The sequence below is a fragment of the Hyperolius riggenbachi genome, chromosome 7, assembly GCF_040937935.1.
Source record: "Hyperolius riggenbachi isolate aHypRig1 chromosome 7, aHypRig1.pri, whole genome shotgun sequence".
Taxonomy (NCBI): Eukaryota; Metazoa; Chordata; class Amphibia; order Anura; family Hyperoliidae; genus Hyperolius; species Hyperolius riggenbachi.
The window spans coordinates 4,084,763-4,104,661 of NC_090652.1; the positions used below are offsets into that span (position 1 = coordinate 4,084,763).

Here is a 19,899-nt window from a genome sequence, read left to right on the forward strand (position 1 = left end):
AGTCATAGTCTAATGTCCTACCATATTATTATTATGTATTTATATAGCACTGACATCTTCTGCAGCACATTACAGAGTACATAGTCATGTCACTGACTGTCCTCAGAGGAGCTCACACTCTAATCCTACCATAGCCATAGTCTAATGTCCTACCATATTATTATTATGTATTTATATAGCACTGACACCTTCTGCAGCACTGTACAGAGTACATAGTCATGTCACTGACTGTCCTCAGAGGAGCTCACACTCTAATCCTACCATAGTCATAGTGTAATGTCCTACCATATTATTATTATGTATTTATATAGCACTGACATCTTCTGCAGCACATTACAGAGTACATAGTCATGTCACTGACTGTCCTCAGAGGAGCTCACACTCTAATCCTACCATAGTCATAGTGTAATGTCCTACAATATTATTGTTATGTATTTATATAGCACTGACATCTTCTGCAGCACATTACAGAGTACATAGTCATGTCACTGACTGTCCCCAGAGGAGCTCACACTCTAATCCTACCATAACCATAGTCTAATGTCCTACCATATTATTATTATTATGTATTTATATAGCACTGACATCTCCTGCAGCACATTACAGAGTACATAGTCATGTCACTGACGGTATCCCACACACTGCATAACTCCCACGTTTACAGTACAGTGAAGCATACATGCTTGATATGTTGATTAAGTTACAATCAATCTGAAAAATTGATCATAATTTTCAATTTGAAAAAAAAGATTTTGGAATCACCGGCGATTCATAGAATGTGTAAACCACTGAACGCCCTCTAGTAGTGCGCCGCAGGCCTTATGTGTCATACATTGGACAGAAACATTAATAGAACATTTTTAATTTAAAAAAGCAACAAAAATTGTGTGGTGTGTGTCCTTACACCCAGAGCAGGAAGCCAAGAGACTAACTTCCTGCGCTCATTTATGCGTTCATTAACAGCTGTTATCTCTGTCTGTGCATGCATGTAACATACTAAAGGGAACCTGAAATGAGAAGGATATGGAGGCTGCCATATTTATTTCCTTTTAAGCAATACCAGTTGCCTGGCTGTCCTGCTGACCCTCTGCCTCCAATACATTTACCTGTAGCCCCTGAACAAGCATGCAGCAGATTAGGTGTTTCTGACATTATTGTCAGATCTGGCAAAATTAGCTGCATGCTTGTTTCAGGTGTGATTCAGACACTACTGCAGCCAAATAGATCAGCAGGACAGCCAAGGCAACTGGTATGAAGTGAGAGGTATATGAAGGCTGTCATATTTATTTCCTTTTAAGCAATACCAGTTGCCTGGCAGCCTTGCTGATCTAATTGGCTGCAGTAGTGTCTCTGAATCACACCAGGAACAAGCATGCAGCTAATCTGGTCAGATCTCACAAAAATGTCAGAAACCTCTGATGTGCTGCATGCTTGTTCAGGGTCTATGGCTGAAAGTATTAGAGGCAGAGGATCAGCAGGGCTGCCAGGCAACTGGTATTGCTTAAAAGGAAATAAATATGGCAGCCTCCATATCGCTCCCACTTCAAGTGCCCTTTAATATGTTACATGCGTGCACAGACAGAGATAACAGGTGTTATTGAATGCATCAACCTCCCTAGCGTTCTAAACGAGCTAGGCTCGTCCAGAGACGCCGGAGGTCACCCGCTCAGGCCCCGCTGGGCCGATTTGAATATTTTTTTTTTTAAACACGCAGCAAGCACTTTGCTTGCTGAGTGCCTCACCCGATCGCCGCTGCCGATCCGCCGCTACCCGCCGCGATGCAGGGCCCCCCCCAGGCGAGACCCCGTGCGTTGCCTGGCCAATCAGTGCCAGGCAGCGCTGAGGGGTGGATCGGGTCTCCCTGTGACGTAACGACGTCGCCGACGTCACGACGTGCGTCGTCCTGGTGCTAGCTAGCGCTAGGCTAGCTACATGATAAATTAAAAACATTTTTTTGCAAAAAACGAATCAGAACGCCAGGGAGGTTAAAAGGAAATCAATATGGCAGCCTCCATATACCTCTCACTTCAGTTGTCCTTTAAGCACCTGTATGATGCAGGGTTGCTGAGAGTTCCTGTGTGAGAGTGACAGTTGGCTGCAGTGACAGAAGCCCGCCTCCTGGTCACAGAATGTCTGCGTGTCTCTGCCCCAGGCAGGCAGGTCAGAAGGTTGCTGGTGATTGGGGAAAGGTGTGTCCTGGTTAGCTGGGTGTGAGGCGTGCACACAGGTAGCAAGCGAAGAGGTTCAGAAAAGACCTGGAGCACACACAGGGCGGACACACACAGAGCTGGCAGGTACAGAGAACACCTGCAGCACATACAGGGCAGGCAGGTACAGAGCACACCTGCAGCACACACAGAGCAGGCAGGTACAGAGCACACCTGCAGCATACACAGAGCAGGCAGGTACAGAGCACACCTGCAGCACATACAGGGCAGACATACACAGAGCAGGCAGGTACAGAGCACACCTGCAGCATACACAGAGCACACCTGCAGCATACACAGAGCAGGCAGGTACAGAGAACACCTGCAGCACATACAGGGCAGACACACACAGAGCAGGCAGGTACAGAGCACACCTGCAGCATACACAGAGCAGGCAGGTACAGACCACACCTGCAGCATACACAGAGCAGGCAGGTACAGAGCACACCTGCAGCATACACAGAGCAGGCAGGTACAGAGCACACCTGCAGCATACACAGAGCAGGCAGGTACAGAGCACACCTGCAGCATACACAGAGCAGGTGATCTCTCCACCACCCCTCTGCTGACCCCCTCTACAAATGACCGTGCCTTTCCACCAGGGTCTGGGGGATTCGGTGGGCCCAGATGACAACGTCACCAAGATCTGCGGGGCGAGACCAGGCTTGTGTGACACCAGCAAACAGGATTAACCAGGCAGCATATGGCGTACACGAGCCTGCACAGCGATGCACTGAGGAGCCAGCCGACTGCCCTATGATTGAAACAGGTATGATGCAGAATCATAACCACTGTAACTTATATCTATGCAATCACACATGGGTTTTCCTTCTGTGTTTTGCAGTTTTTCAGTTTTGTTCCTTGATTATTTTTCTCTGCAGTTTTGTGTTTTTGGGGCGCATTTTAATACCATACAATACAATACCATTTGTAAAGTGCTTTTCTCCCACGGGACTCAAATCACATAATTATGTTTCAGCTCAAGACCAGGTTGTAGGCTGGACTGTGTTACAGAAAAGGAAGTAGTCAGGTGTTCATAAATGCCATTCGAAACAGGTGGCGTTTCAGCTTGGGGATGGAGCTGTCCTGGTTGGGTGTGGCAGGGAGTTCCAAAATGTAGGGGCAGCATGACAGAAGGCTCGGTCTCAAAAGGTTTTAAGGTGGACTCTGGGGATGACCAAGATGTTACGTCATTTTGATCTAAGATTGTGTGGGGGGTGATGCAGTTACGAGTCCTTCAGGTATCCAGGGCCCAGATTGTGCAAGGATTTGATTTTGTATGAGATGTTTCTGAGTGTGATTATTTATTTATTTGTGCAAACAAATGATGTTAATTTACATGATAATGTATCTAAATAACTTCAAAATGCAATTTTAATCTAACAAACTTTTGCATTACTGGGAGCTAGCCTACTTTATGGGACCCAACAGGAAACCTTATAGGGAATAGTTCTCCCATCACAGCACCCGCTACAGCACGAAGCATTGTGATTGGCTGAACAGGGTGGGTGTAGTTTATTGCAACCTATCTGAAAGCTAGAAGTTCAAGAGCATGCCGTCCACCCAATCACGTTAGCTAGATTTCCCTATGATTTTTCCTGCTGGGTCCCCTAAAGTAGACTAGCTCCCGTTACTGTACATGCAAACCGCATGCAGAAAAAATAGCAAAATACACAGTAAATAAGAGAAACATTGGTCAAATACGATTCCACATTCTGTAAGGCCAGCAACCCACTAGGAGCGCTTTTCTGGGCGCCAGGGGCGTAACAATAGACCCTGCAAGGGATGCAGCTGCAGGGGGGCCGGAAGCCACAGGGGGCCTGTCCTGAGAGACTGACAACTAAGGGCAAGAAGAGAAAAAGCTTTCTGCTCTCTGCACCATTGTTCTAATGACTGCATCTGCTCAGCCACTGATAAGGAATCATACAAAGTTTTGCAGACAAAGATTTGCAGATAGTCCCTATTCAGTGATTAATTAATTGAAAGGACCAATCAGAATTAAAATCACTAATTGCAAATCGCTATCACAAAAGCTGGCAAAACGCTTACACTTTTTAAAATCGCTGCCAAAATCGCCCAGGAAACGCTCATCATGAAATCGCTTACAAACCGCTCATTAAAAACACGAGCGATTGCGATTAGCGATTTGAAGTGGGTTCCAAACCTTATAAAAATCCCCCATAGCATTGCATTAGCAAGATCTTTTTCAAATCCTAGCGCTTAGGAAAGGCTGCTAGTGGGTTTCTGGCCTTATGCTGGCCATACACGGCACGTTTATGCGCCAGTATCGAGCCAGCGCGTCACCGCTTGTCCGCTCGGATTGATTCCCGCTCGTCCCCGCGGGCACTTCCTTCTTAGCGCTTATCAGCGCTTCGTTTTTGCCTATTGATTGACCCGGGAATCGATCCACGCGGTGATCGGACATGTCGGAAATTATCAATCGAGCCATCAGCGGCTCGATTGATAAGAAGAATCTGGGCCGTGTATGCCCAGCATGAGACACACACAATTTCAAAGAGGTGTGAACGGGGCCTTACCGAAGCTCGGCTCACATGTACGCTTTCTGGGCGGATAACGGTGGTCGCGGCACTCGTCAAAACGGGCAGCACCCTCTTTCTCGCCAGTTCCCGCTGTTTGCGCAATAACCAAATGTTGATCCCTATTTTTCCCATTTTCTGCTTCCGTTACAAAAATAAAAAATAAAATAGTGTCCTGCTATTAAAGGCACTTATATTGCAAATCGCAAATGCAACGCAACCACTGCAATTTATGGAGATTTTTGTGTGTGTTTTAAGGTCCATTTTTCTTCATTTGCATTTTACGATTGTTCTCTGAATGCCGGGATTGCGGAAGAAATGCAGCATGCAGGATGTTTGGGCAAAATTGGATCGCAATTGCATTAAAGGGTTCAATTGATCTCTATGACTTTGAAGACATCCTTGTGTTTTGTGATTTGCATGCGATTGGAAACAGATTGCAGAACGCAGCATATCGCGTATGATATAAAACATCCCGAAATGTCTTTCCAGCTGTGAATCCTGAAATGTTGCCAGAAGACGAGATCGCTGTTTGCCAGGGCGACATTTGTACTCGTTGTTCGGGCTGCAGCAGTGATTAGCTGAGCAGGAGCCCTTGTTACTCAGAAATAATCCAGTGACTAGCAGAAGGTCTTCAGGCAGCCCCGGTCCCTGCTCTGTCCCTGCTCTGTCCCTGTGGCCACAGATACAGTGCTGGGAATAATTGGTTGGAGTCCTCACTGCAGACGTTAGCAGTCTATGATGCGCTGCTTAAATTGGGCCACGTTTATCGTTCTGCTCAGGGGGGAGGGGAGGGTCACCCAAGCCATTCTTTATCATTGTTGTTTTTGCCTCCCCCGCACACTCTATTTTTAGTGAAATTTGACGGGTGAGGTGGGTGGAGAGGGGTGATAGCAGCTTGGGTGTGGCTGCAGCAGACACGGCAGAGTGAATGGCAGCAAGCAGGGCTGCTTCCTCCTAGCTCATAACTGTCCCTCTAAAGGTGCCCATACACTCGTCAGATTGGCAGCAGATAGATAAGAAATGCATCTGATGATCTATCTGATGCGTTTTTAGAACATTTTTTACCAGGATAGAATTCCAATAGATTTCAGATTGAAATCTATTGAAATTCGATCTGATGGCATTTTTTTGCCATCAGATTTCCATTAAGGCCAATGCAAACTGATAAGCAATCTCATCAGATCGGCCTAAATTTTCCACCCTGCCAGTTCGATGGAAATCCATCGAAATCGGCCATCGATCGGTCGATTGGTCAACCGATTTGCGATCGATCGGGATCGATCGGTCGGCCACAAAATCGGCTGAGTGTATGGGCCCCTTTAGGAGGGACAGTCCCCTTTGGGAGCCCTGTCCCTCTTTCCTCCCCATTTGTCCCTTTTTCAGGACTGATATTCAGATCTGTGTAAATACCTGTATTTTATCTACTGGAAAATGAGTTTGACTCCACTACTGCATAGCTCCCAAGTGTCCCTCTTTTGGAAGGGCAGTCCCTCTTTGGGATACCCAGTCCCTCTTTCTTCCTCATTTGTCCCTCTTTCAGGACTGAGGTACAGTTCTATGGAAATATATTTATTTATTTAACAAAAAAAAATGTGTTTGACTATAAACTTTATTCCTATCCTTTTAATTGATCTATTTCTTATTTTCAAATGGTAATATGATGGAAAATGAACCAGGATAGAAAGGGCCAGTGTGGTTTGAATTATAAAACAACATATTTTTTCTTTTTAAGGCTACTTGCACACTAAGACGTTGCATTAGGTGCCACATTAAAGAGAATCTGTATTGTTAAAATCGCACAAAAGTAAACATACCAGTGCGTTAGGGGACATCTCCTATTACCCTCTGTCACAATTTCGCCGCTCCCCGCCGCATTAAAAGTGGTTAAAAACAGTTTTAAAAAGTTTGTTTATAAACAAACAAAATGGCCACCAAAACAGGAAGTAGGTTGATGTACAGTATGTCCACACACAGAAAATACATCCATACACAAGCAGGCTGTATACACCCTTCCTTTTGAATCTCAAGAGATCATTTGTGTGTTTCTTTCCCCCTGCAGTTCTCGTGCACTGAAGTTTCAGGCTGCTCTTTTCTTCCTGCAAACAGCTTTGCCCTTGTCTGTAATTCCTCAGTATGTGAAAGCCCAGCCAGCTCAGAGGACGATTTATCCAGCTTGTAAAGGATAAGAGAGAAGAGAGAAGCTGCTCTAATCTAAATAATACACAGGCAGTGTGCATAGAGGGGCCAGGAAGGGGGAGTTCATAGCAGAACCACAACACTGAAGAACTTGGCAGCCTTCCAGACACAGGCTGACAAGTCTGACAGGGGAAAGATACATTGATTTATTACAGAGACTGTGATAGTAGAAAGTGCTGCAGTAAGCCAGAACACATTAGAATAGCTTTTGGAACTTGTAGGATGATAAAAAACAGGATGCAATTTTTGTTACGGAGTCTCTTTAAGGACGCATAACGTGCCCCTAACGCGACGCCTGGTGCTCTCGGATGTGGACGTCAGAGTGAGCCGCGTTGTGCAGCTCACTCTGGCGTCCGTGATGCCGTGATGCGTACTCTTGGACGCATGCGGCATCACGTGGTCCCACCGGCCAATCGCCGCACAGAGCTGCCGCTCCAGGAAGTAAATACTGCACACGTCACTGAGTGCAGTGAATATTAATTAGCCATGTGCCTGGCCGCTCTCCCCTCCTCCCCAACATGACTGAGCATGTGCAAACAGTCTAAGCCGCTCTAACGCTGTAGCATGCTGCACTTACGGCAGAACGTGCAGCGTTACATGTAACGCAACGTGGGCACTGTGAACAGCCCACTTGTGTTACATTGCTGTGCGTTGGGGGAAGGTTACAGGCTGCACTAACGTGCGCCTGTAACGTCCCTGTGTGGAAGCAGCCTCAATCTTTACGGTATGCGTGACTAGGGGATGTCAGGGGCGTGATTAGGGGTGTGGCTTAGGTTTCTCTTGTCTTAAAAAGTTGGGAGATATGGCTAAGTATAGCATCCCTGGCAGCACTGACAGACAGCTCGCTACAGGAAGTGAGGTCACACCATGTGGTGAAGAGAAACCAAACAGCAGTGAAACCACAGGAAGTGGCGTTAGGTCCTGCATCCAGCATCTCACATTTGGGTTGGGGTGTAAGTTCTGGAGCCTAGGTCCTCTACATGTGGCATGTATGCCCCTGGGGGTATTTCTGAGGGGTTCAGGGGGAGGCAACTTGAGCTTTATAAAGTTATGTATATATAATTAACACATTTTTGACTTCCGAAAATTATGCTTTTATATATAACAAACCTGAATATACAGTTTAAATGATTAAAATTTGCAGGGAACACTTGGAAAGAATTTGTTCATGGTGAAAAAACACAATTGATATTGCTTAGCAACTGTGGTTTTTTAAAAAAAAAAAAAAGTTTCTTTTTGTGGCAATTTTACAGCGATTGCGATTCTCATTCCGGGAACGAGAATGGCAACGCGATTTCTCACGGAGTGCTGCATGCAGCGCTATGGCAATGACAACGCTGCAGTGGGACAGCTCCCAAAGTGGGACACTGCACTAGTACTTCGCTGGCGATCAAGAAGCACAACGCAGTCTCCACGGAATCCCCCACAGGTGCTTCCATAAGGGGTACATTCCAAAATGTAGCTGAGAACCAGGCAGCGCAGTGTCTGAGCAGCACTGCAGGGCTGGCCACTACGCAAAATATTCCACTAATGTGCAAATTCCAGCCCAGCAGCAGCAGCACCGGCAGAGCAGGGGATGGGGAGTCAGCTGGTTCCTGTTGTGTCAGAATTTGCATATTACAAGGAAACTACATACAGGTGAAACCTGAAAAATGAGAATATTGCAAACGTCAATTTATTTCGGTAATTCACCTTAAAGCGGACCCAAACCAAACTTTTTTTTTAGTTCAAAATATTTAGTTGCAGCACTCTGACACATACAAAGATAAATAAACACTCCTTCCAGCCTATGATCATTTCAGTGCATGCTTTTCACCCTTCTCTTTTCATAACTAGGGTTATACAGGTGGCAGCCATTAGCAATTCCTCCATTGCCGGACACCACCTACTCCACCAGTCTGCCGGATTCTGTCCCGGCAATATGAAAGGAAGGGAGGGGTTCCTCCAATAAATGTAAAATATTTTATATTTGTCATCATGCAGCTGAAAAAAAGGCTGCTATTTATTATTATAATTTAGAAAATAGATTTTATTTCTGAAATCTTGTATTTTTAATTTGGGTCCACTTTAAAGAGGAACTCCAGTGAAAATAATGTAGTAAAAAAAGTGCTTCATTTTTACCATAATTATGTATAAATGATTTAGTCAGTGTTTGCTCATTGTAAAATCTTTCCTCTCCCAGATTTACATTCTGACATTTATTACATGGTGACATTGTTACTGTGGGCAGGTTATGTAGCTGCTCCTAGCGGTTTTGGCTGTTAGAGACAGCTGTAAACAGCCATTTCCTGTCTGTGAACATTGTTACATTGTGGCAGTTTGCCCAGAGTACCGCTGTACTCAGAGCTTCTTGTGGGAGGGGTTTCAGCACAAAATCAGTCATACAGCGCCCCCTGATGGTCTGTTTGTGAAAAGCATCATATTTCTCATGTAAAAGGGGGTATCAGCTACTGATTGGGATAAAGTTCAATTCTAGGTTGCAGTTTCTCTTTAACACTTTAAAGGAACATTATCACAAAAAAAGTGGGCAGTTAAATTCTGACAGAACCGACAGGTTTTGGGCCAGTCCATCTCCTCATGGGGGATTCTCAGGGTTTTCTTTGTTTTCAACAGCATTTCCTGAAAAGCAGTTTAACTGCCCAAATAGTAAGATACCAGCCGGCCTCCCTAATCACTTGCACACTATTTTGTCAGTTAGAATTTGTTTTCAACAACATTTCCTGAACAGCAGTTGCAAAGAAAACCCTGAGAATCCCCCATGAAGAGATGGACTGGCCCAAAACCTGTCAGTTCTGTCAAAATGTAACTGCCTACTTTTTTCGCGATAGTGGGTCCTTTAGGTGAAGCTAATCTATGGAATAGGAACCCTTTCCAGGTGTTTTGGATGAGCTGATTGGAGGCTGACACTTTCAGCCGATAATATTGAACATTTTGGGCTGGAACTCACTAGGAAGACTGTAGTGCTTTAAAATCGCCGCAGGGCTGTGTGCAGCGATTCCAGGGATGAATGCGATCGCATTTCCCGGCAATGTACTATGCTTATGATTAGCAATTCGGGATTTTTTTTTTTAAAAATAAACTTTATTATACTCACCAGGCATCTGGATGTCCGGCTACCGTCCGTAAAGCAAAACTAAAGCAAACCCTGAGAATTCCCCTTGAGAAGATGGACTAGTCAAAAACCTGTCATATTTGTACTAGCTATTGTAAAGCCCTGTATATATGTTAGCTTAACCACTTGTGCCCACAGTACTGTGTAATCGCTTCCTCTCTGCCACCAGTTGTCTCATGTCGGCATGGTCCGGTCTCGGGTTGATGATGTCATTAATCTGGTACCCAATACATACAGACCCAAGCCAGGGAGAGGGTGATCACTGCAAGTACCAGAAGACCAAGTGTTGGGGGGTGACCACTAGACTGCCAGGGAAAGCTATTGGGATGGGGTGGGCACTACACTACCCAGGAAAAATAAATGAAGGGAGACCACTAAACCCCAGGGATAGCTCCCCTAAAAGAAAGATGGGCAGTTACCATGGCAACAATGTTTAGTCACCTTCTATAGCCCCGCCTACTTTTGAAACCACACAAACTATATGTTAGATAGTCGTCCTGTACAGCTTGTATACACAGTAGGCTTGTTTAACCTGAAAATTAGTCATGATCATGCTGGGCGACAGTTAACATGAATACAGGGTGTCCTCTTCATCCTCCTCTTCAGTGATCCACTGAACTGATATAATTCCCCTAGTGGGTATATATACACTACCCGCCCTATGTCGCCCACCACGCGGTGCCCATCTGTCTTCTGCTTCTTTCTCATAAAACGCCAACATATAGCGTGTGTGATGTCATACGCAACATGTGCTAAACGCTCGCAGTGTGTGAGGCGTACATAGAAGAGAAAGACAGGTGGGCAACATAGGCCAGGCACCCGGGGGGGGGGGGGGGGGGGAAGGGAGGGCATATTTATACACTATGGAGGCGGCAGATGCGTGGAACTTGGCCGATTCCTGAGAGATTTCATGCTGCAGTGTATGGGCAGCTGACAGATCTCTCTGGTCAGATTCTATCTGACGCACGATACGTTTTTGCGTTCGGTAGATAATTTCCGACATGTTTGATTTTACTTTCCATCGCTTTGCCGCTCGATTTCTCATAGAAGTGAATGGAAATTGATAATAGAAGAGAATCGAGCGGAAAAACGAATCGAAATTCGATCAAACGGAAAATCGACTGAAAAAAACGCATGGTGTGTGTACCTAGCATTAGTCCAATCTGCCCATCATCGCTAGTTGTATGGCTACCTTAATGCTGGGAATACACGATGCGTTTTTTTGGCCGATTTACTGTTTGATCGATTTTTCAATTCGTTTTTCCGCTCGATCCTCTTATTTTATCAATTTCCATTCACTTCTATGAGAAATCGAGCGGCAAAGCAATCGAAAATAAAATCGGACATGTTGGAAATGATCTATCGAACCATCTATCTGCCTGAAAAACACATGGTGTATTCCCAGTATCAGAGGCAGAGGATGAACATGACAGGTTATTATAGTGCTATTCTCCACATCCCTCTTATCAGTAACGCAGAGAAGGGACGCCGAGAGCCAAATATAGTGTAGTATGTACTGGTAGTTGCAATAAAGTATGATAGAGTAACAAAGAGGTGCCTGGCTCTTCTGCTGACCACATCTGCTATTGCTCCATTGTTATTGCCTGATGAAGCGGGATCAAACCTGCGAAACGCTTTGCATTGTCCCTTGAAGTTTGTAAATAAACTTGTTGTATTTGACAAACACAGTGGCAATTTTTGTGTCTGCCTGGAGGAGGTACAGTAAGTCCACCACTTCCTTCTCATGTTTTATGAACTTTTTAGATACTTTTATCCTTTTGGCGCCTCTGTATGCATACTACCCTCTGATCAGTAAGGTGAGTATAGCTAGTGGGGCAGTCTGGCGTCTGGAATACGATATCTGAGCAAGCTGCTGGATTTGCCAGAGATTATGAAGCAATAAGTCATTCCAGCAGCGCCATACAATAGCCTTATCTCCAGTTCTATCTACACCCTGCAAGATACACGCCGGCTACACAATGACTCATTCTTTATTATCACTGTGAGTCACCAAGAGGGCCCTGACTGGCTGCTGCAATGTGCAAATCCTGAGTTTGGCCCCGCCCCTTTCCTTTGCCCTCACCATTGAGACAAGTCCCCGGACCTGGCTCGCCTGTATGCACAAAGCACCATTAACCAAATAAAATGTTCCAGGATGTGCAAAATATTCCCCTCCAACATCAGGGTATTGATGAACTTGGCTGAAACATTCTACAGTGGTGTGAAATACTATTTGCCCCCTTCCTGATTTCTTATTCTTTTGCATGTTTGTCACACTTAAATGTTTCTGCTCATCAAAAACCGTTAACTATTAGTCAAAGATAACATCATTGAACACAAAATGCAGTTTTAAATGATGGTTTTTATTATTTAGTGAGAAAAAAACCTCCAAATCTACATGGCCCTGTGTGAAAAAGTGATTGCCCCCCTTGTTTAAAAATAACTTAAAGGGAACCTTAACTGCCGTGGAAAAATTAATTCACTTACCTGGGGGCTTTCCCAAGCCTCCTGCAGCCGTCCTGTGCCCGCGCCGGTCCTTCGGTGCCCTCTGGTCTCCCTCCGCCGCTAAGTTTCGTTTTCGGACGACTGCCAGTCGTCCTCGGGCCACTTCCGCATTCCTCGTCGTAAACTGCAGTAAAGCGCGTCCGCATGACGCCAAACGCATCATGCGCATGACGCCAAACGCGTCATGCGGACGCGCTTTACTGCAGTTTACGACGAGGAATGCGGAAGTGGCCCGAGGACGACTGGCAGTCGTCCGAAAACGAAACTTAGCGGCGGAGGGAGACCAGAGGGCACCGAAGGACCGGCGCGGGCACAGGACGGCTGCAGGAGGCTTGGGAAAGCCCCCAGGTAAGTGAATTCATTTTTCCACGGCAGTTAAGGTTCCCTTTAACTGTGGTTTATCACACCTGAGTTAAATTTCTGTAGTCACCCCCAGGCCTGGTTACTGCCACACCTGTTTCAATCAAGAAATCGCTTAAATAGGAGCTATCTGACACAGAGAAGTAGACCAAAAGCACCTCAAAAGCTAGACATCATGCCAAGATCCAAAGAAATTCAGGAACAAATGAGAACAAAAGTACTGTAATTGAGATCTATCAGTCTGGTAAAGGTTATAAAGCCATTTCTAAAGCTTTGGGACTCCAGCGAACCACAGTGAGAGCCATTATCCACAAATGGCAAAAACATGGAACAGTGATGAACCTTCCCAGGAGTTGCCGGCTGACCAAAATTACCCCAAGAGCGCAGAGAAAACTCATCCGAGAGGCCACAAAAGACCCCAGGACAACATCTAAAGAACTGCAGGCCTCACTTGCCACAATTAAGGTCAGTGTTCACGACTCCACCATAAGAAAGAGACTGGGCAAAAACGGCCTGCATGGCAGATATCCAAGGCGCAAACCACTTTTAAGCAAAAAGAACATTAAGGCTCGTCTCAATTTTGCTAAAAAAAACATCTCCATGATTGCCAAGACTTTTGGGAAAATACCTTGTGGACCGACAAGACAAAAGTTGAACTTTTTGGAAGGTGCGTGTCCTGTTACATCTGCCGTAGAAGTAACACAGCATTTCAGCAAAAGATCATACCAACAGTAAAATATGGTGGTGGTAGTGTGATGGTCTGGGGTTGTTTTGCTGCTTCAGGACCTGGAAGGCTTGCTGTGATAGATGGAACCATGAATTCTACTGCCTACCAAAAAATCCTGAAGGAGAATGTCCGGCCATCTGTTCGTCAACTCAAGCTGAAGCGATCTTGGGTGCTGCAGCAGGACAATGACCCAAAAGACATCAGCAAATCCACCTCTGAATGGCTGAAGAAAAACAAAATGAAGTCTTTGGAGTGGCCTGGTCAAAGTCCTGACCTGAATCCTATTGAGATGTTGTGGCATGACCTTAAAAAGGCGGTTCATGCTAGAAAACCCTCAAATAAAGCTGAATTACAACAATTCTGCAAAGATGAGTGGGCCAAAATTCCTCCAGAGCGCTGTAAAAGACTCGTTGCAAGTTATCGCAAACGCTTGATTGCAGTTATTGCTGCTAAGGGTGGCCTAACCAGTTATTAGGTTCAGGGGGCAATTTCTTTTTCACACAGGGCCATGTAGGTTTTGAGTTTTTTTTCTCACTAAATAATAAAAACCATCATTTAAAACTGCATTTTGTGTTCAATTATGTTATCTTTGACTAATAGTTAATGGTTTTTGATGAGCAGAAACATAAGTGTGACAAAAATGCAAAAGAATAAGAAATCAGGAAGGGGGCAAATAGTGTTTCACACCACTGTATGTATTCTTTTTATTTATTTATTTTATTTGTTTCCTTTTTTTTTTTTTTTCACCTTAACCTTCTGGGCACCGCGTGTAGTAAATCCTACGCCGCACTTGTGGCTGTCTAAGCCTGATGCAGCGTAGGATTTACGCCGCCTGCTGCTTCCGATCGTAGTGATCATTGTTAGAGCTGTGGCAGTAGGAGGGGAGGAAGAGGATCCACTCACCTTCCTAATGTTCCCCAGGCGATCGGCGCTCCCCTCCGCTCCGGCCAGCATCCCCGCTCGCTCTGACGTAAGTATTGGGTCCCGGCTTGATGATGTCATCAAGCCGCGTCCCGGAACTTAAAGGGGCACTACAGCGAAAAACTGTAAAATTTAAAATATGTGCAAACATATACAAGAAGTACATTTTTTTTCCAGAGTAAAATGAGCCATAAATGACTTTTCTCCTATGTTGCTGTCACTTACAGTAGGTAGTAGAAATCTGACAGAAGTGACAGGTTTTGGACTAGTCCACCTCTTTATAGGGGATTCCCAGGGATATATTTAATTTCAAAAGCACTTAGTGAATGACATTTGCTCTGTCCAATTGCCAAAAACCTGTGTAGGGAACAGGGAAGCTGGCCAGCATCATTGTTTAAATCCTTTTTGGGAATATCTATTCTTTATAAAGAATAAAAGCCTTGCTGAGAATCCCCTATGAAGAGATGGACTAGTCCAAAACCTGTCACTTCTGATTTCTACTGCCTACTGTAAATGACAGCTACATAGGAGAAAAGTAATTTATGGCTCATTTTACTCTGGAAAGAATGTACTTCTTATTTGTATGTGCTTGCACATATTTAAAATTTTACAGTTTTTCGCTGTAGTGCCCCTTTAACGTCAGTACGAGCGAGGATACTGGCCAGAGCGGAGGGGGCTACAGCTGCTCATCGCTAGAGACTGGGAGGTCATTAATGGCTGCAGGCTACAGGGGGACACCTGGCTATACTGGGGACACCATGCCCAGCTAGCCCTACCAGGGACCCGGCTGCCTGACCCCCCCCCCCCCCAAATGCCCCCCCGCATGTAAATTGGCCTGGTCCTTAAAGAGACTCTGAAGTGAGAATAAATCTCCCTTCAGAGCTCATAGTTAGCAGGGGCATGTGTGCCCATGCTAAAACGCCGCTATCCCGCGGCTAAACGGGGGTCCCTTCACCCCCAAACCCACCCCTGCAAGACTTGGTCGCAAGATGATCGTAAATTTTCTTCTTCCTGGAGGCAGGGCTAACGGCTGCCTGCCTCCAGTTGCGTCTATCAGACGCGCATCGCCGCCTCTCCCCCGCCCCTCTCAGTGAAGGAAGACTCGCTTCAGACTCTCTTTAAAGTGGATCCGAGGTGAACTTTTACTCATTGCATAATTGTGTTCCTTCCGTATTGTTTATAGGGCATTCCTCAAGCCAAATACTTTTTTGTTTTTGTTTTAATGCTCTAATTCCCTATAAACTAAACAAGCCACGCCCACAGGTTTTCAGAGAGCCAAGGCAGTAGCAAGGGCTCATGGGAGCTCAGTCTGGGCAGGAGGAGGGGGAGGTGTTACTAGCCAGAGATTTCAGAGGCAGAGGGGAGGAGGGAGGAGGAGAGGGGATTAGGCTGATGGCTCAAGATGCAGATAAGCAAGCCTGTGTGTAATGTTTACAAACATGGCTGCTGTCATTGTATCACAGGAAGAAAGAACCATATTCTATTAAAGCTGTTTGCAGCTAGATTTGCTGTGTAAACTATCTAAACTTTAGGTAACATGTATAGACAAGTTACTTGTTATAGTGAGTTTTTCATCTCAGATGCACTTTAAGGGAGGGTTAGGCAGCCGGTCCCCAAAGGGTTAAAGTGCACCAGAGATGAGATGAGATCTTGTGAACAGGAAGACTACATTCATTAGTTTGGCAGCCATCAGTAGCAAATTCATGGGTTATGTACACAAATGATGTTGTTTCTCATAACAAATCTATAAAACATGCACAAGTTACTACCTGGCAAGAAAAACTCCACCAGTTCCAACTCACCCAACCCACATAACAATCACTTCCTGCCATTATGAGACATGCATCAGCACTGTATGAAAAACAATGTACTGTTCATGTACAGCCTGGGTCTTCACAGCAAGGAATACTGTCCTGGAAATCCAGGACAGTTACAAAAAATTAACACAGCCAGACCACATCTAAAAATTTTAGCTTGAATGCCCATTTGGCTGTTAAAATTCGCATCCATGCTTTAATTAATGGAACTAACAGCTGTGTGTAAGAATTCCAGAGGTCACTGTGTGCTAAGAATAGTTCTGTGGTGCCCTTCCTTCACCCTAGGCCCCTGCCTGGGTTGCCTTTGCCTAAAAACAGACCTGTGCCAATTGCCACAGAGATAGGAAATTAGGTTTTCCCATTAGGATGCAAGCATTCAGTAAAGCCGGTGTTTACGCCGTACTGGATAAAAAACTGATCTTGTAAAAACTGATCCATTATTTATTCCAACAGATCAGTTTGTTATATTGGGCATCAGTTTCTCATCCGGTTTTCCATTTCGTATCTGCGCCACCACCTGCTCGGTACCGGTTGCCGGGTTACTCCGCTGCCGCCGTCCATTCGGGTCCCTGTATTTTAGAAACGCCGGTATACCGGTCCCACAGCCCCGGCAGAAGCATCCGGCTACAACTGGTGTGCAAAAGACCGATAAGAATCCTCTGTGAGCTTTTCATTGGTCCAGTACTCAGCGAGCCAATGAGACTTCTCCTTGGGGAGGTATGCTTCCCATTGGTCTATTGCAAACCAATTGTAGCCGAATGCCTCTGCCGGGACTCTGCGATCTATAGCATGCGGGGACCTGAGGGACTGAGCCACACTGCAGAGAGCTTTTCAATCTGTTTTTATTTTTAAAAAACACCCTCCCATTGACTTGCATTAAAATAACCTACCATGTACTGATGAGGACCAAAAGTCCGAAACAGGCTGTCTACATGTGGGTTTGATATGGCTGTGTAAAACTTAAAGCTATAGGCTTGCTATAAACCAGCGGTTCTGGATGCTTGCTTGGCTTACCAAGGGCAAAAAGGGATAATTTGCATATTTAGTAGGTGTGCATTGTGGGTAACCACAAATGTTCATTTATAACTGAATTATTGCAAATTTCCTTCTGTTTTAAGAAGGCAATTACACCAAGCTTTGCTTTTTTAGTAGGAGGGCTTTTTGGTTCCTTTTATCCCCCTATACATTCCTAGTAGTTTGGGTCACCCTGAGCTGCTTGGTTACTCTGCATTAAAATAAATGTAACATTGTGGTAAAATTGCAGCGATCGAATTTTTTTTAAAAATTGCGATCACAGCAATCTTTACGCAAGTTTACTTCGATTTTAATACAAGTCAATGGGAGCGTGTTTTTAAAAACGAAAACCGATCGAAAAGCGCTCAGCTATATGGCTCAGCCCAAATGGACGGCAGCAGCGGGGGAGGACTCAAACTGACGGCGGCAGGAAAGATATTGCAGTCTTAGAGCAGGTGCAGAGACGAGCAACAAAATTGATACGTGGGATGGAAGGTCTCACTTATCAAGAAAGGTTAGATAAACTGGGTTTATTTAGTCTAGAGAAAAGACACCTTAGAGGGGATCTAATTAACATGTATAAATACATCAGAGGGCAATATAATAGCTTGGCGGATGAGCTTTTTGTCCCTAGGCCTTCTCAAAGGACTAGAGGACATGATCTGCGCATGGAGGAAAAACGTTTTAGCCATTTATTTAGGAAAGGGTTCTTTACAGTAAGAGTGATTAAGATGTGGAATGCATACTTTATTTTCTGGATGAACTCGATGGACGACTGTCTTTTTTCAACCCAAACAACTATGTAACTTTACTATTATTATTATTATCACATATATCTCATGATTTTTTTTTTATTTCTTCTAGGGACGGAGAAAGTAACACAGAAACTACAAGACTAGTGTGTTGGGTGTCCGGCACAGACGTTTCGGATTCCTTTCTCAGCCATTGGCGTTTGGACGTTCTGCAGGCCACTTGAGCTCCTCGGGCCTTTGGAACCATCAAGATGAATCTTCGCGCTTATTTTACGCCCTTGTTGATCATCCGCTTTTTCCAGATCTTTCTTTCCTGCACGGCCTTCAGTTTAGTGGCCAGCGTCAGTGAGTACCACTCCCAGTATGGTGCCTGGAGCATGTTGACATGGATCCTATGCTTTGTGGTGACCATCCTGATCGTTGTTTTGGAGTTGACGGGGTTCTACAACAATGTGCCCATCTCTTGGGAGGACTTCACCTCGGCCTTCTCCATGCTGGCGTCTCTGATGCTCTTGACCACCTCCATCATGTACCCAGCGGTCTACCTAAATGGAGGTTGCAGCGGTCATCCCTGTGCCTGCAAAGGGGCTGCAACTGCCATGTCCATCCTGTGCTTCTTTGCCTACGCTGCTGAGGTGGCCCTTACCCGAGCGAAACCTGGTGAGATCAGTGGCTTTCTCTCCACTGTCCCCGGCCTGCTGAAAGTCTTTGAAGCCTACGTGGCCTGTATAATCTTCTCTCTTCTTCCAGATGTGGGGGGTCTTCCTGGACTTCAGTGGTGCGTGGCTGTTTACTCTATTTGCTTCATCATCACCACCCTGATCATCATTATGACCATTGGACGGCTCTTGCCAAGACTGCCCATCAACTTTGAGAAAATACTCATTGGGTATAACGTTTTGGCCGTAGCCATGTACATCACCGTGGCCGTGATTTGGCCGTATTACTTTTTCAAGGTGGTTACAGGTAGAGGCAATTGTACGCCTGGTGGTGGTAACACCTGTGTATGGGACAATGGGGTTGGGATAACTATCCTGAGTTACATCAACCTGGTAGCTTACATTGTAGATACAGTCTACTCCTTTAGGATGGTTTTCTTCGTCGTCCAATCCTAGTCTAGGAAATACGGTTATCCTATAAATCTTCTGCAGACTCCACCTATTTCCTGGACCAACCAGCATTTGCTTCTGTATAGGCCTGGATTGGGGAACAGGAGACAAGAACCATCATCCAGGAAGGAGGAGGGTTGGGGGAGAGATTCTGAAGGACAGCAAGACACCTATTGTTTTGTTATTTTATCATCTGCTTGTGTCCCAGCATATTTTTCCTTTCCACGTGTCTTTATATGTTTGTTACTTGTTTTGGGGGCATATTACATGATTTTGATTGTTTAGAAATGGGCTTAGCAGAATCTTCTTGTACAAAACAAGTCTCCACAATCTCACAAAGTGAAAGTTTATATCTATGTTTGGCTGATATTCTACTGATAAAATCACTGTATCTTATTACATCTTTTCGGTCTGTTTACCAGTGTCTTTTTAACATCACAAAATGCCCCTCAGCTGAGTGTCCTGAGAAATGCCTTCACAAACTGATCATTGACTGAGGCACTTTGTTCACATCTAAAATCGAAATCGCAAACGCCAGCACTTTGCGATTTGCAAGGGAATTTTTTTGTTTCACCCTCCCGACGCTGACTTGCGCAACGATTTTGTGTACAGTGCTTGTCAAAGTGCTTTTGCAGAACG

The 19,899-nt window shown here is 45.1% G+C and overlaps 1 protein-coding gene across 2 annotated transcripts; it reads left to right on the top strand.

Annotated features, from left to right (window-relative positions):
• The first annotated feature begins 2,263 nt into the window (after window positions 1-2,263).
• LOC137525356 (myeloid-associated differentiation marker-like) lies at window positions 2,264-19,663 on the top strand. 2 transcript variants are annotated; one of them, XM_068246416.1, is made up of 3 exons: window positions 2,264-2,457; window positions 2,717-2,976; window positions 18,264-19,663. In XM_068246416.1, the coding sequence occupies exon 3, from the start codon at window positions 18,403-18,405 to the stop codon at window positions 19,264-19,266; it is 864 nt and encodes a 287-aa protein (XP_068102517.1). In that variant the 5' UTR covers window positions 2,264-2,457; window positions 2,717-2,976; window positions 18,264-18,402; the 3' UTR covers window positions 19,267-19,663. The 2 variants fall into 2 exon arrangements, with proteins under 2 accessions (XP_068102517.1, XP_068102516.1); XM_068246415.1 differs by having other exon boundaries at window positions 2,264-2,976.
• The last annotated feature ends 236 nt before the right edge of the window (window positions 19,664-19,899 follow it).